Raw genomic sequence first — 14,704 nt, forward strand, 5'->3', positions numbered from 1 at the left:
TATAAGCAGATAGCTTGCCTGTGAGACAGTCAGATATTCCTGCTTGAAATTTTTTGCTTTGTTTGGGAGTTGTTCAATAAGTTTGTGTAATTTTGGAATTCTAACACTGCTGCTCTTACTGCCTAGTTGGTTAGGAGACAGCTTGCTGCCCTCTTATGAAATTTTAATAAACAGCTGTGTTTCTGTTTATTCTAGAAAATATATTAGAAAGTAACTGAGAATAAATAACTGATTAAATGATTTCAAAGCTTCACTAGGGAAGTTTAATTTTTTTTTTTTTTAGGATTTCCATTTAAATAGAGTTAACTTGGAAGAATCAGCAGGAACAGAAAGTTCTCCAGCAGGTGCTAGACCTAAGAAAAAAAATAAGAAGTCCTATGACTTAACCGCATCTGACAAGTTCTGGCAAAAGCATAAAGGCAGGTAAGCGGAATGCGACTCCTAGCCAGCTTGTGGGGAAGGATTTCCTTGGTTTAGTTGGGCTGTATGGGCAACTGGTCAGGCTACTGCAGATGGGGCTCACAAATCCCAGCATAATTTTAAGTCTGAAAAAGGTCCAAAAATGTAAGYCTAAATTTAAGGATATTAATAACAGTTCTAATACTGGTTTAGAAGGACTTCAATCCACAATAGAAGTTGCAGCCATCATAGTGTGTCTACTAACAGTAGCTTCGCTGGTATCACTAAAGTAGTTTCAGAGCCCTGAGCAGTTCTGGGTTAGAAAGGGTTTGCCAAATATTAAATTTTGGGGGAAAATTCACTACATGTAGAATCCATTCCCTGAGTTAAATCATTACAAAACTTAAAATGATAACGATAGTCTAGTGATTCTTTCATATTCTACTACTTCTGTTTTTAAGCTTCCTTGGAAATATATTAGAAGGTTGTTTTATTTTAAATGGAGCATTTTTTGTTACCAATCTACATTCATTGTCTGCTTTTTGTTACATAGAGTATAACTGYTGCTGCTCATGTTTTTATCATAAAATATTTTTTTATCAGAATTACAAAAAACACACAAAGCAGTGCCTRTGTCTTGCAAAGTCTCAGCAAACAGTCAGCAAGATGTCATTATTTTCACTGTTTGGAGCCTGCTGCAGGATTAGTGTTCTGATATTCCTGAAATACATTTCTGCCCAATCTCTGGTTCCAGTGTTTCAGCTCGTTCATTGAACTGAGCCTAATACAGGGTTTTGCATTAGTCCTTTTCCAGAGGTAGCCGAGTCTGTTCAGCAGGAACTGGAGTCCTACAGAGCTCAGGAAGATGAAGTCAAAAGGCTTAAGAGCATCATGGTAAGGTTCATCCCATGTGTTTGTGCTGAGGGATATAAAACAGCCCTTGGGCAGTGAATACTCATGGGGTGAGAGGCTGTTTTGGTTTGTATTTTCTCAAACATCAGCACATGTTGATACATGCTGATTGTTGTACTGTAAGCTGAAATAGAGGACTGGAAGTCCCACRTTGCATCATAAAGTTCAGAATTTCTTGTTTCTGTTGGCATTACATTTGAATTACCTTCATAGTAATTGTAAAATATATTYGTATCAGCGTGAGAAAAGAAGTTAAAATGCACTGACTGTATTTGTATATGTGGTTTTCATATTTATGATTATTTTTATTCATCATTATTCCAAATTCTCTCCCCAAACCAGGGTATAGAAGGGGAGGATGAAGGAGCAATCAGTATGCTCTCAGATAACACTGCCAAGCTAACGTCAGCTGTGAGGTAAGTCCTCAGTAATGCATTATTTCTTAATTAATAGGAAGCAATTTCTGATCCTCTCTGCTGTTTCACTTTTAATGTCATTTGAAATGAGTGACTTTAAGAATAGGCTGTCCAGCTCAAGAGAGGACTTTAAGTGCATTATTAATCTAGAGTTCAATGTTTAAGACAATCCTCGTGACAAAGGAGGAGAGACTTCCAGTGTAGGTCTGTGTAGGACCTGTAAATAGGAATTTGTGACACTTCATCAGGAGCCATACGTCGTTTTACTGCATCATAGATTTGCTTGCCTTCTCCCTCRGGAAACACCCTCCTATCTCTACATTCCTTTAGAATTTGCCGAGGAAACTACTTCTCCAGGCATCTGCTTCTTTACACAATATGTGATTAATTACATTTTGATTAATAATAGTTACTGTAGTTAATATGTTAACATCTTTAGCAAAATTAGAGTCATTAAAACTCTGCATTGAGAAGTTAGTACCTTGCTAGTGGATACCTAGACACCATGGAAGAGACTGAAAGTCTGAGATTCAGATTCTTCCTAACTCTTGTTCTTCCCTCTGCCTTGGAGAAATGTTCACTTTGCTGCTCTTAACWGAGACCCCATTGTCAGCATGTGGCAGAAAGAGAATTGTTCTGAGTGAGAGGTCCCCTAAATCCACTCTGTGTTTATATTGTCAGTGACTTGCAGAATGTGTTTGGGTGCTATGCCAGGCCTGGAATGTGGTTGTACGTACAAAAGGTGTCTTGGTCACGCATTTCCAGACAAGCCCAGAAGTGCTTCCAGGTTTGCAAGATGCTGGTTCCTGGTTATGGCAACAAGACAGGAAAGAAACAAGTATCAGAAGCCTTAAACTTACAGCACAAATGGGGAAAAAGAACAGAGCAGCAGCATGTGGCTAAAGCTCCTCAAGGAAGTTTTGCTGTTCAGTGTTTGCAGCCTTCAGGACTCGTAGCTGTTGTGGTGATCACGAGCTTTCAGCAGCAATGCTGAGCTGCCCTGCTATGCATGACTTGCCGCCCAGCATTAACCCCTGTTTCAGTCAGCTCCGTTGCATAGTTCAGATCTGCCATGAGAATTATTGCACTTCAACTTTCTCACTTTATTTCTGACTTTGCTGTCCCATAGTAAGTCCAAATAAATAAATAAAGTACAGCACACAGTTGAACTAACCTAGCAGGTTAGTTTGTATTTAATTTTTTCAGCTCACTTCCAGAACTGCTGGAAAAGAAGAGACTCATTGATCTCCATACGAATGTTGCGACTGCTGTTTTGGAGCATATAAAGGTACAGCTGCTTCGTTCTCTGTCTGTAATGGCATTTGCCTGGAGAAGTGTCTTTGAACGGGTGAAGCAATCAAAGGTGTTACCTTGGAAAGCAATCACTGCACAGCACACTTAATGCTGAAGGGTGAGATGGAATGGTTGTTGAATGCCTCCACATAAAAGTGACTCAGACATACCTTTTTTATTTTTTTAAAGAACTTATTAATATATTGTCATTTATAAATGACGGCCACAATTCCACTGTGTCTTGAAGACCTCCCTAATTGTATTTGTGAAGGAGAGGCCTTTGCTTTGCTGTGGGTCTGTCACAGCCAGGCACGATCTGTATCGAAACACTTGTGTGTTCAGCACCCAGATGTTGGAAGGGGCCTGTTTGTGGGTGCCAGGTGGGAGTGGGTGGCCRGGTGCTGCCGGGTGCTATGCGGGGCTCCACTCAGGGAGCTCGAGCTCCTTCAAGGGTTGTCCTCCCTTGCAGCCAGTTCCAGTGTGCAGTGAAGACCATGGTTACTAGCAGGAAAAATTATAAGATGTCTCCTTCTGAAAGGCTTTTCTATAATTCCTAAAGCAGAAATGTTGGAATCTGGTTCTTGAAAGTGGTTTGGGCATCAGGTCTCACTGAAAGTCAGTAGTTAAGAAATCGTAGGCCACGCTGTGTGTCGCAGTCACAGGAGGCAGTATGTGTTGAAGCCTCCCTTGGTAATGCTTGTGACGTCTGTTTTACTTCTAGCTGCTACTTTTTTCTTAGCTTGCTGCTGTAAATAAACTCCAAGGAACAGGCTCGTGTCTCTTCCTCAGTGCTAAAAAATAAGATTGATTTCTACACTAGAATTCGAAATAGGTTTGTTTTTTTGCTGAGGGGCCGAGTTACAGATGCTTTTGCAGTATCAGACTTGTTAGCCATCCAGTCTGTCAACTTCTAAAAGCAGGGCCTTAACTGCAAAGAAAATGGAAATTGGCATTGGTGGTTTATTTGTTGTCTGGTCCTTACCGTCACTTTTCTGAGATACTGATGGTGCGGGCAGGCTTACCCACCAGTAGGGTTTTGTCTAATTTGCTGAACGTAGCGCAGGTTTCAGAGCACGTAGAACAAAATGCCCTCAGTTCATCCCCTGTGTCCCCCCGGCTGTGCAGTGGAGCGGGATGCCCGTGCTGACTCCGGTGCCTGCGGGTCATGGACACTTCTCCGTTACATGGAGGCCGCAGGGACTGTCCTGGGCTCATGGATAAGCTCCCAGTTAGAAGGCTGCCAGGGTGCTCAGAGATTCCCTAGTTCTGGAATTGCAAAGTGCTCCAGCTCTTTCCTCCTGATTGCAATGCTGTCAGGATCACGAAATAAATGGGCAGGCAGTTTCTTCAGGGTGCTGGTGCTTTGTGCTTCTGTACCATCATTTCTACTGATTCAGAATCATTCCCTTCCTCTCCAGATGTTTAGAAAACTACTTAAAGTTTCTGTTAAAGTAGGAGCACATTTTTTYCATCGGAATTTACCTGAGCTAAAATCTTTTCCCCAAACAAGAAAGAAGTTTCCTCATATGATCCCATCCTCTTTTCCCCTCATGATTTCACCCTCCTAGAAAAACAGTGTCTTTCTAACCTGGGCTGCAGAATTCCAGAGCAAGTTGGGATGYCGCTCAGCGTCGCCATCCAAAGCGTTTCCAAGAGCAGCAGTGTCTCCGCCAGCCGCCTTTATACAGAAGTGCAGGTGGTAGCTTGAAGCTGTGCGCAGAGATTTTACGTACAGTTAAATAATTAAGCCAGACTAGCGTAAGAGGAAGACTGAAAAAAAGAAATTTGGCAAGTGCCAAGGTCATGGAAAGCACCGTTTATTATTTTCTTCAGGTTGCTGTATTTTCAGTTCCAAAATAATCTGGAAGCACAATTATGCTTTTAAATTCCTTGTTGGCATTGTTCCTTGCWTTTTGTACTATAATAATTTTTTGACTATTTTTCTTCATTGCATATGAGAATCAATGCAAAGAATTCTCCGAGACCTTCTCCAGATAAACGGAGTAAGTTTAACTTTCTTAATGGTCCTGTGTTAGTGCTCAGCTTACAGCTGCTTTCTACATTGTCTTGGAATCCTTTGCTGAGGCGCAGTAAGAGGAAACCAGAAATTAATCACCTGCTCGGGCGTCCTGGCAGCTTCCTGGCGTGTCCAAGCGCTGGGCGCGAGGCGGGAGCGGAAGCGGCGCCGCGAAGCCGGCGGCAGCCGCCCCTCGGAGCACCCGGAGCGCCCGACCCCGCACTGCGGGCGCCGCTCTGCGTCCCCAAGGGGAGCACAGTGCCGGGTCRAGCGAGGGGTGTCCTCCGGGCTGCGTTAGTATTTTGGGTAGTTCCTCTCTTTGCTCGCCTGTCTAATACTAGCATTTGGATCATTGATTTGTGTTAAATTGTGGCATAAGAAAAGGGATACACTCGGGCTTCCCTGAAGCAATTAATCTGAGAGGAAGATTAGGTAACATCTTGCTAGAATGCTGTGCCTGTGAATGTAAGTGGCATTTTTTATGTGGATTATTCTCATCTTAGATTGCTGATTGGTTTAAGATTTTTAATCCTTACATGATTTGCTTATCACATACCACCAATTCTGCAGTTATTACTCGGCTTAATCTCAAGGATTGATAATGTGAATAGCTCCTCTACCTGTACTGCTGGGAGCCTTTCAAGTGAACTGTTCCTTACTGTGATAAGGAGGGCCACCTGCGTAACTTGTCCTAAAGCAGAGTGGTTAAAAATCTGTCCTGCCATGTGTGCTGTGACACGTGTCCCTGGCAGGGACCCTGGCAGTCTGTATGGAATTCAGGCCTCCTCATTAGGTCACTTCCCAGTACRTGACAGTTCGGATGGGTTCAGTTCCAGTGGCCTCGCCTTCCCTCTTCCTTASATAGTTGTGTGCGGTGCAGCGGGAAGGAGCTGGATCTTCCTGCCCAGGTTCTTCTCCATATTGATGAGAGAGGCTGCGATTTCCTCGCTTACTCTACTAAATTTTTTAGGGCTGTTGCCTTGTGCTGTTTTATTCGATGCCTCATCATTTTCTGYCAGTGTCCTTGAGATCCGTCCAGTAGTTTCTTCTTGTATTTCCTTTCTCTGCATGTCCTCTCTCTCTAAGAGTTTTTGTGCTCTAAAGAGGATAAGAGAGTCTCCTATGGGTCTGTGCGAAGTGGCCCTCCAACAGATCTGCATGGGTTCTGCTTCTCTGCTCAAAGAGGRAGGACTTCGTGTTTGGCTTGGGTTAGTGCTCCGGTGAGAGTTACACAACCAGAGACCTTCAGGGAGCGCCCGTCCCTGCAGCCCGGGCAGCGCCGCCTGGAGCAGGCTGCCCGGGAGCAGCAGCTCTCCCGCCTCTCCAGGCAGCTTGTTCCACATTCAGACAGAGCTTCCCTTGTTTCAGTTTGTGCTGCTGCCTCTTGTCCTGCACGGGGCGCCCCTGTGAACGGCCTCTGTGCACTCGCCTCGGTATCTGCACCCATGGGTGACCCCGCAGCTCTGCTGCTCTGCAGACTGAACAGCGGCCGCCCTTGAAGCCCTGCCTTGTGTGAAGGGCCCTCTCCTGCCCCGCCAGCCCAGGTTCCAGCACAGATTCCTGCTGCATCCACGGGATCCTTTAGTTCCTGTCCCTYGGCTTTCCCTCCAGCTTGTGTGTGTGTTTGGCGGCGAGTGAGCAAAACTGCAATTACTGAAGTTAAGTGGAACATCTGCTTCACATCAGTGCTTCTCAGAACAGTTGGCTCTTTGGGAAATAGCTGTCTCATTGATGTGGCCTATCTGGGAAATCTGTCAAAGGGTAATCAGTATTCTCTAAGGCTGTTCAGTAATCAGCATGAAATCTAATTTGGTGTCCATCTAATTCCTGGTGAACCAGGGTTAAGAAAAACTGCATTAATTAGCACCTCTGCTAGAAATTYTGGTCAGTTGTCTCCTGAAGAAGCAGGTGAGCAGGTTCATTTTGCCAAACCGACCCATCTCTGTAGTTCATATTTCTCTCACATCAACAGGAGAATGTAGAAAATTTTATATTGCTGCTATTGCTCATGTTCAGAYTTCCCTGTGTGGATAGACGTGAATTACCAGAGTTTCCTTTGGATTTTCAGTTGGGCCATGTTTCCCACGGGGGTGCCAGGTCCTCGCTCCAAGTACCTGGGCAGGGCTCCCGCGCGGCCCTGTGCGCCGGGAGGCTCCTGACGCGGCGCGGCGGGCGGCCGTAGCCAAATAGCTGCGAAGCTGCATAAGGTCACAAAGAAGTTTGTGCAGCTTGTGCTCAAAATAAGTGGACGGCTGTAAATCTCTTTATATTTTAAAATCTTTCCTACTTGAACTATAAGAACAGCATTTTATTAAAAAGTTAAATAGTGAACAGATAAAATAGTGAATTATAGTGAATTATTTGGTATGTTTTTTTCATCATGCACTGTTACWCACCATCTGAATAAATTTGTCTTAAACAGCACACCAGCTAACACAATAYGTGTTTTGCCAAATTCAACACTAATGTATTTATCTTAATGAAATGAAGATTCCAGATTTCTTGACAATCCTTTGTTAGACGCCTTTTGTCTGGAAAAATGTTTCCAACTTACAAGCATTGCATTTTGCTGCTCTGCGGAGCTACGAGCGGAGCTCGGCACAGGAAGCGAGCGACCGCGCGGGGCCGTGGCTGCCGGGCCGTGCTCGCCGGGTTCTCGGCAGCGCCGCAGCCCCCGGGGTGCCAGAGTGGCAGAGCCGAGGGTCAGGCCAGACCCACGCACAGGGATGCAGGGAGGTGCTTTGTATCCCGAGCCCCTGGAGCCCTCGCTGGGCTGCTCCATTCCGGTGTTCAGAATTATCGGTGCTGGAAGTTGCCTTCCTCATTGATCTTTGTGAAGCGCCCTTCTGTSTGGCCAGGCAGAAGGGCCGGGCGAGGGTGGTTGGCAGGCGCGGGGTTGGCTCCCTGCGCAGGTGCCCGCGGTGCCGCCCGTCGCGTTGCGCCTTTCAGCCTCGCTGCTCCCAAGCCAYGGGTGACCATCCTCCTCCCCCTCCACTTCAGAAGGAACCTGTGCAGCAYGGCCCTCGTGCCTGCTCCGTAAATATGGTGCTATACAGGAGGAGATCTCTGTTCCCAAATTAGTCAGATAACCTTATTCTGAACGCTGCCCTCCTTGACGTGAGTGAATTATTGCAAGACGTCAATCTGAAGCAGTTGTTYTGGTGTGAGCCCCTTGGATCCAAAGGGAAGGCTGCCAGTTTCTCTCCGGGATGATGCCGGAGTGTATTTAGGAGTTTCCAGCGTTTATGAGCACTGACCGACTGCCTTGAGCCCTGAGGCTCGGCGCGAATGAGCTGGGTGTGCGCGGCAGCACCGCAGTGTCTCGCCGTGCTGCCGCGGCGRGCGGCTCTCCTCAGCTCTGCTTTCCACACTGGCCTTCCCTTGCCTAGCTGGAGATCTTACTCTTCATACGCAAGTTGCTTATACAYCAATTTTCCAAGAGTAAGTTCTTATTATGGTGAAAGCCTTTTTTTTTCTGTTAATTTACATTTAAAGATATTAAAAGTAGTCTTGATCAGTAAAGCTTGGATATCTTCTTAAAGAGTCTCTAAATTCTCTTTCACAATAAAAAAGATGTTAATTCTAATACTCTCTCTTAAACAGACTCGGAAGCTGGATGTGTATTTTGAATATGAGGAAAAAATAATGAGCAAATCCACTCTGGATAAATCCCTGCTGGACATGATTTCAGACCCAGATGGTAAGTACTTTAAATCTGAACTTGATGTAAACTTTAAGAAGATGTACTAGAGCTATACCTGCTATGACTTTACGTTTGAAAAGTAAATGGTGTATGTTTGTTGTAAGCTGTGCTAGACTTACAAAGAAAAACTTTTTTTTAATTCACTAATTTTACTAGCAGTCCAAAGAGTTTACTATTTAAGTCAAGTAGCATCTGAAAATTATTRGAAATGTTGTGCAGCTCAAAGACCTTCAGAGATCATGATCTAGGAAAGGATTAATATTGAAACTCTGTGCTTTTCCTCTGCTTACTGGTATAGCATGAAACTGTCATCCCAAGTACTGTTCTGTTAGGATTTTATATTTTTATAAATCATATCATATAAATTATAGTGTGAAAATGGACGCATGCATCTCAGGATACATGCAGGCAGCTTCGCTTCTGTGAGGGCCAGGATGGAGGGAGACGGAAAGAAGGGAAGCAAAATGCGAGTTACTGAGGCYGCACCAGGCACCTTGTGTGGCCGGGTCTGCACCGCCGCCGATGGTAGTGCGTGCCTGCGGGTGAAGCCCTGTCGCTTGTGCTAGACCTAGCAAACGTCTGGAGTTTCCACAGTGGTTCCCGTTGCACAAACGGTGTTGCACAAATGGTGTAGAAATGCCACGATGCATCTTTGAAATCTTTTACTATTTTGCCTACAGGGTCAAAGGCAGTAAAAAAATAATACATGATTGATGGAAGTTCTAGCTCAAGTTTTACATGGATCAGATCCAGTCTGGACCTGTAGAAAATCTGTAGTCAGGCATAGTAATCCAATACAGATCCCTGTTGTTAAAATTGGTATGAATGTGTAATATTAGTTAAGAAGCTCCACTTTGCTTAGCATCAGTGCAAACAATTCCTATTTCATGTTTAGAATTAACGTTCAAGTGCTATTTTGTCTTTTATTTGCACAAATGGCTGGTGCTTGTATATGAAAGTGCAGGCGATTGTGCTCTCTAGTATTTCCTGCTGGATCAGTTACTTTCTTGAACCCCTATTTCCTCTGCCATTTTGGATGGCTTTCCTTAGAATGAAGATCAGTTTATGTAACACAAGGCTTTACGTGACAGCCCCGAGGTTATTTAAGGCCATGCTGTCTTGTACAAATGGCTGGCTTCCTATTGAGTGATTCATTGTGAGGTACCAACAGAAAACATTTATTCTGAAGGAATAATACATGCAGTGTTCCAGCACATTCAGTGGGGAGCTGTTTGTTTGTGTTGTCTGTGGGGTACTCGTCTCAAGGACGGCGATCTCTGCAGTTCTTCACAGCAGCCTGTTGACCACCCCGCTCTCCCACGTCCTCCTTTCTCGCTGCCTTGTAGCTAACGYCCCCTGGGCTGCCTCCCGGCAGGGCTGGGGCCCAGTGCAGCTGCCCGGCGGGCTGCGCGCGGCGCCCGCGCTGCTCCCGCTGCCCTTTGCGGTCCCGCCGTGCCCGGCCTGCCCCGGAGAGCCCAGCGGCCCCGCGCCGCCGCTTGCCCTTCCCCACGACCRTGCTGGGCACCGCTGGGCAGCGCGGGCCAACGTGCTCCTGCCCAGCACAGTGGCTCGCTAATTTAGTTGAGGTACAGCTATAATCACAGATATAATTTTTTCCAATTTATTATTTTTTGGTAAGACGAAATGCCAGTTACGTTCCTGTTTGAGGCTGCTTACCATCCTGTGAGCCCAAACCTCCCAGGAGATGGGTAGGGGCAGGAAATCTGCTTGCTCGAGGAAAGGCTGCCTGGTGCCAACCACTTGCAGTGGAAACTGAAACCTAGTGGTCAGCAAAGTGCTGAAGATATAAATTGGCTCAGGGGAAGCCAAGTTTGGGCAGGTAGGCTGTATTTAAAACATCGGAGATGCTTTTTTTGTCCGAGTGGACTCCAAGGGGATATCCACCTTGAAAGCAGCTTTTGCTTCTGGTAATARAAATTTTCTTTGGTTCTTATTCTTCTGATATACTAGTATTTGTTAAAGATTAATAACATTTAATTTCCGCAAATATTATACCAACTCATTAATGTTCACTGCAGCAGTGGATGGACTAAGGAATGGACTACTTAACTTCTGCCAAACTAAATATATGCTGCTTTATAAACAATGATGCATTTTAATTTAGATGACCCCTACTGACAACATGGTTGCTGCCTTCTCTAGTGGAGAACAAATAAAAGGTTAACTCCTTCCTACCCCACAAGTGTAAAAAAGCGCCTCTTTCTTGCTGTATCATATGTACAGGTATCAGGCTTTTTAATGAAGTAGTACAGTGCAATTTTTTTAGTTTGTTTCACAAAGTTTAGTTTCTGAATTAGTATTTTTAAGCCTTGCGCTTTGCTAACAGTGATTTTGGTCTTCTAGAAAGTGGTAAACGCTGATCAAAATTTGATACAGTTGTTTATCACCTAACTGACACATGAATACTCGTCTGAGTGTTTTGATGTGGCAAAGATTAGTTTTAATTCCCACTGATAATTGTTCCTAAAAATTCCTCAGGAGTGGTGTGACAATAAGTGATTCAGGGAGAAAATACTTCCTGAAGACGGAAGTTCTTAAATTCCTGGAGATTTAAGCTGTTCTCTTCTGACCGAGGCGTCACCTAAGTGCTTTTGCAGCGTTTGCAGCCTTCAGTATGAGCAACCACAGAGCTGTGGAAATGGACTGTAGAGGAAGATGTGCTGTGGCCTTAGTGCCATAGCCCTTAGGAATATTTCCTAAGGGCACATAGTGCCACATAGTGCCCTTAGGAAATGTGTTATTTTGTGTGTTACTTGAAAGAAGTGGTGCTCTAGGCAAAACAGGAAAGTGTCAATAACATTGCCAAGAACAATGATCCAATCCAAACAATTTTTCAATAAAGTTGTTGAATGTCTTTTTACCATTTTATATTCTGAACAAGTCCATAGACTTTTTATATGTATAATAATTATCATCATAACTAAAAGTCTGAATGTGTGTGTGTGTGTGTATATATATATATATAACTGAAAAAACAATTCACATAGTTGCACTGTTACAGTTCTAGAGTTTTTTCTCTCTTGTGTTCCCTGCAGCAGGAACTCCAGAAGACAAAATGAGATTGTTTCTTATCTATTACATCAGCTCAGCGCAGGCTCCTTCCGAGGTACGTTCCCTCCGGCTTGCAATGCCAGCCCCTGCCCGGCAGGGCTTTTCTGCATTGTCAGGGAATGTTCTGGCTTCTCTTTAAGGAAGAGAATGCCAAGGTAACATGAAAACCTTAARCATACGTTGTAGTACTAGCAGGGAATCTGTCTGCTCTCAAAGCTTTGGGTGTGCTTTTGAAGGATATGAATGGCTACTGAGAATGAAGAAGTCACTGAAGTCTTTTAAAAACTCTCACCTTTGGAATATTTAGTTCAGAGTTATGCAAAGGCACATCTTGCTCTGCTTTCTATTGCGTTTATAGAGCAGTAGAGAAGAGTAAGTTCAACAAAATGTTAATATGATTCTTCTCACTTGTGCATTCAAAAAAGTGGTGATTCGTAGATACATAAAGGAAATGCTTCTTCACATATATGAATAATTTCAAAAGAACTTTCTTATTATTTCTCTTGAGCTTATGAAGCTGTATTCCAAGCTTTTTCATTACACTACACAGTTGAAATGTTATATAGTACAGAATGAATATAGACAACATGGAATCATTTTATCATGACTGTTACATTAACTCAAATTGGTAGAAAAAATACGCTAGTTTAGGCAAAGACAAAGTATTCCTTTTAAATCTATTACTTATTGTATTTACATTATCTGTAAGTGTATTCTAACTGTTCGTCATTTTATTATTTATTTAATCATTATTTAATTCCACAACTACTGCTAGAATTCCTGAGAGCTGCTCTGGGCGAATTGCATTTTAAGTTGCATCTTGGAGCGTTATTACTTAGTTAAGGATGTCAGTCTCTGCGCGTAGAGAGAGCTTAGAGCGCCCTGCACCAGCTGCAATTCTCCGCTTTGTCGTTTCAGGTTGACCTGGAGCAGTATAAAAAGGCGTTGCTGGATGCCGGGTGTAATCTTGCTCCTCTGAGCTACATAAAGCAGTGGAAGTGAGTGCCTTTTGGTTCTTACCATTGGGGGTATAATTAGGCAGTTTTATAGAACTGAGCACTTATATCAAAGAATTAACGCATTACTTCTGATACCTTGGAAACTCTCCTTGGATACCCATTCTGGCTAGACACATWGGCTGGCTAACATGTTATTGCTACAGTTTTGCTAATACATGCAAGGCTTATTTTAAAACTAAACTCTCGTGGTGCCAGAACTCTATTGAGCACGACGCAAAGCAGGGCACTTAATGATCCAAGGCACCAGCACCATGCTGAAGGCGACTYGGTGAACAGTTGGGTTAGTTCAGACACCACCGTTTGGGGGTTGCACCAAAAGGGCTACGATTCCTATCAGTTATTTGAGTTTTATGTATTATAGAAGTTAAGTCTGTACATCTATTCCGTTTCACTTTCTTACCCATTGTGTCCCTAGATGAGAGTGATGCGTGTAGTAAATAGTTACTTCCTGAGCAAGTTTGAGAAGCAGAAATGTTTTTACTTTCAAATGACCAGAGTGGCGGCTTCTGCATCAGGATGTGTCATGAGGTGAAGGATTTCATTTCTCCCCCTGCTTTCACAGGGCTTTCACTAAGATGGCCTCGGCTCCCACCAGCTATGGAAACACTACACCTAAACCGCTGGGGTATGTTTTTCGTTCATTTTCTCTAAGCTTTTGGATTCTGTTACCTTATTTTAGAAGTACTCAAACTGTGATCAGTGCTGTACAAGACCAGGAATAAAACATTTTTCCATCTCTAAGAAGTTTAAAGACAAAATTACAAGCACAAATCACTTTCATAGCCCATTAACAGTTCACAGGACTTTCTCTCAGGAAAACAGAGGGTCTGTGGCTAAATCTAGGACATAACTTAGTGCAGAGATATCTATGCCTGCATGAGAAATGTTCAGACTCCCAGAGGAGAGTTTATGACCAAAAGATGGATCTAGGGCAGCCACTGTGCTGAGCCTGATGGCAGAAATGGAGAACATGCCTATGTGTCTAAAACTAACTCCCTCTAGGGCTGGGAGAGAGAGGCTGGGATGTAGGAATGCCGTTTTTCCCTTAGGATCTCTGGGGTTTGGTGTCTGGCATCATACAGAAAGAGTTCCTCATTGCAAGACAGGACCAGAGAGTCCATGACTGCTAATAGGCTGTGGGTTCCCATTCCCCATCTAGAACACTGGGTGCAGGACTCGAGTCGCTCTGTTCTTGAAAGAATTTGAATCATGATTCCTCATCTTTCAAAAAAGCCCTGGCACAAGGAGGCTTTATGGCAGCACACTTAGGAATTTGAAAATTTAGAATAATAAAACAGCTTCCTGATAGCTTTGTTGTGTGTGGGTTTGTTTGTTTGTTTTCCTGCAAAGATGATAGATTTTTGGGAAAAAAAAAGATACAAACTTTAATTACAGGGATTGAAAGGCCTCTTTTTTGATGTTAAAACATTGGTTTTTTTAGTGTCAGTCAGTTTAAAAATGGTATGTGAAATCCCTTGGAAGTTGTACTCTGCTCCAAAATTGTTCTTAATGAATTAAAAAAAAAATAGGATACTGTGAGCATTTAATTTGCACATTATTTTTTTCTTTTTTCAGTCTGTTTTCACGTGTTATGAACACAGGATCACAGTTTGTGATGGAAGGAGTGAAGAACTTGGTACTGAAACAACAGGTAAGTTCAAAGACTATTTTAGACTATCGATTGAGCATTGTGAACACGTAGAAAAATGACTCGTTACCTCAGTCAAATTGTAATGAAATTTGTTGTGCATTTAAAAAACCTGCTGGCAGATAGATTTGTCACTTTGTAGCTTCCAGCTTTTAGTCAAGTAGAGAATAAAAATGAAATTGTCTTTGAGTCCTTCCATTTGTAAGGAATTAGATCCCTTAAGAC

General features: G+C 43.5%; 1 protein-coding gene across 1 annotated transcript in view; it reads left to right on the plus strand.

Moving 5' to 3' along the window:
* Positions 1-14,704, plus strand: part of SCFD1 (sec1 family domain containing 1) — a 41,169-nt gene that overhangs the window by 12,277 nt on the left and 14,188 nt on the right. Inside the window, exons 10-18 of the mRNA XM_026051760.1 lie at positions 284-423; positions 1,203-1,293; positions 1,654-1,727; positions 2,934-3,015; positions 8,641-8,737; positions 11,797-11,867; positions 12,731-12,810; positions 13,394-13,456; positions 14,407-14,482. Coding sequence (XP_025907545.1) covers positions 284-423; positions 1,203-1,293; positions 1,654-1,727; positions 2,934-3,015; positions 8,641-8,737; positions 11,797-11,867; positions 12,731-12,810; positions 13,394-13,456; positions 14,407-14,482 — 774 coding nt within the window. The remainder of the gene's footprint in view (positions 1-283; positions 424-1,202; positions 1,294-1,653; positions 1,728-2,933; positions 3,016-8,640; positions 8,738-11,796; positions 11,868-12,730; positions 12,811-13,393; positions 13,457-14,406; positions 14,483-14,704) is intronic.

This window comes from Nothoprocta perdicaria, unplaced genomic scaffold, assembly GCF_003342845.1.
Source record: "Nothoprocta perdicaria isolate Ctin4 unplaced genomic scaffold, notPer1 scaffold_8, whole genome shotgun sequence".
In the NCBI taxonomy this organism is placed as follows: domain Eukaryota; kingdom Metazoa; phylum Chordata; class Aves; order Tinamiformes; family Tinamidae; genus Nothoprocta; species Nothoprocta perdicaria.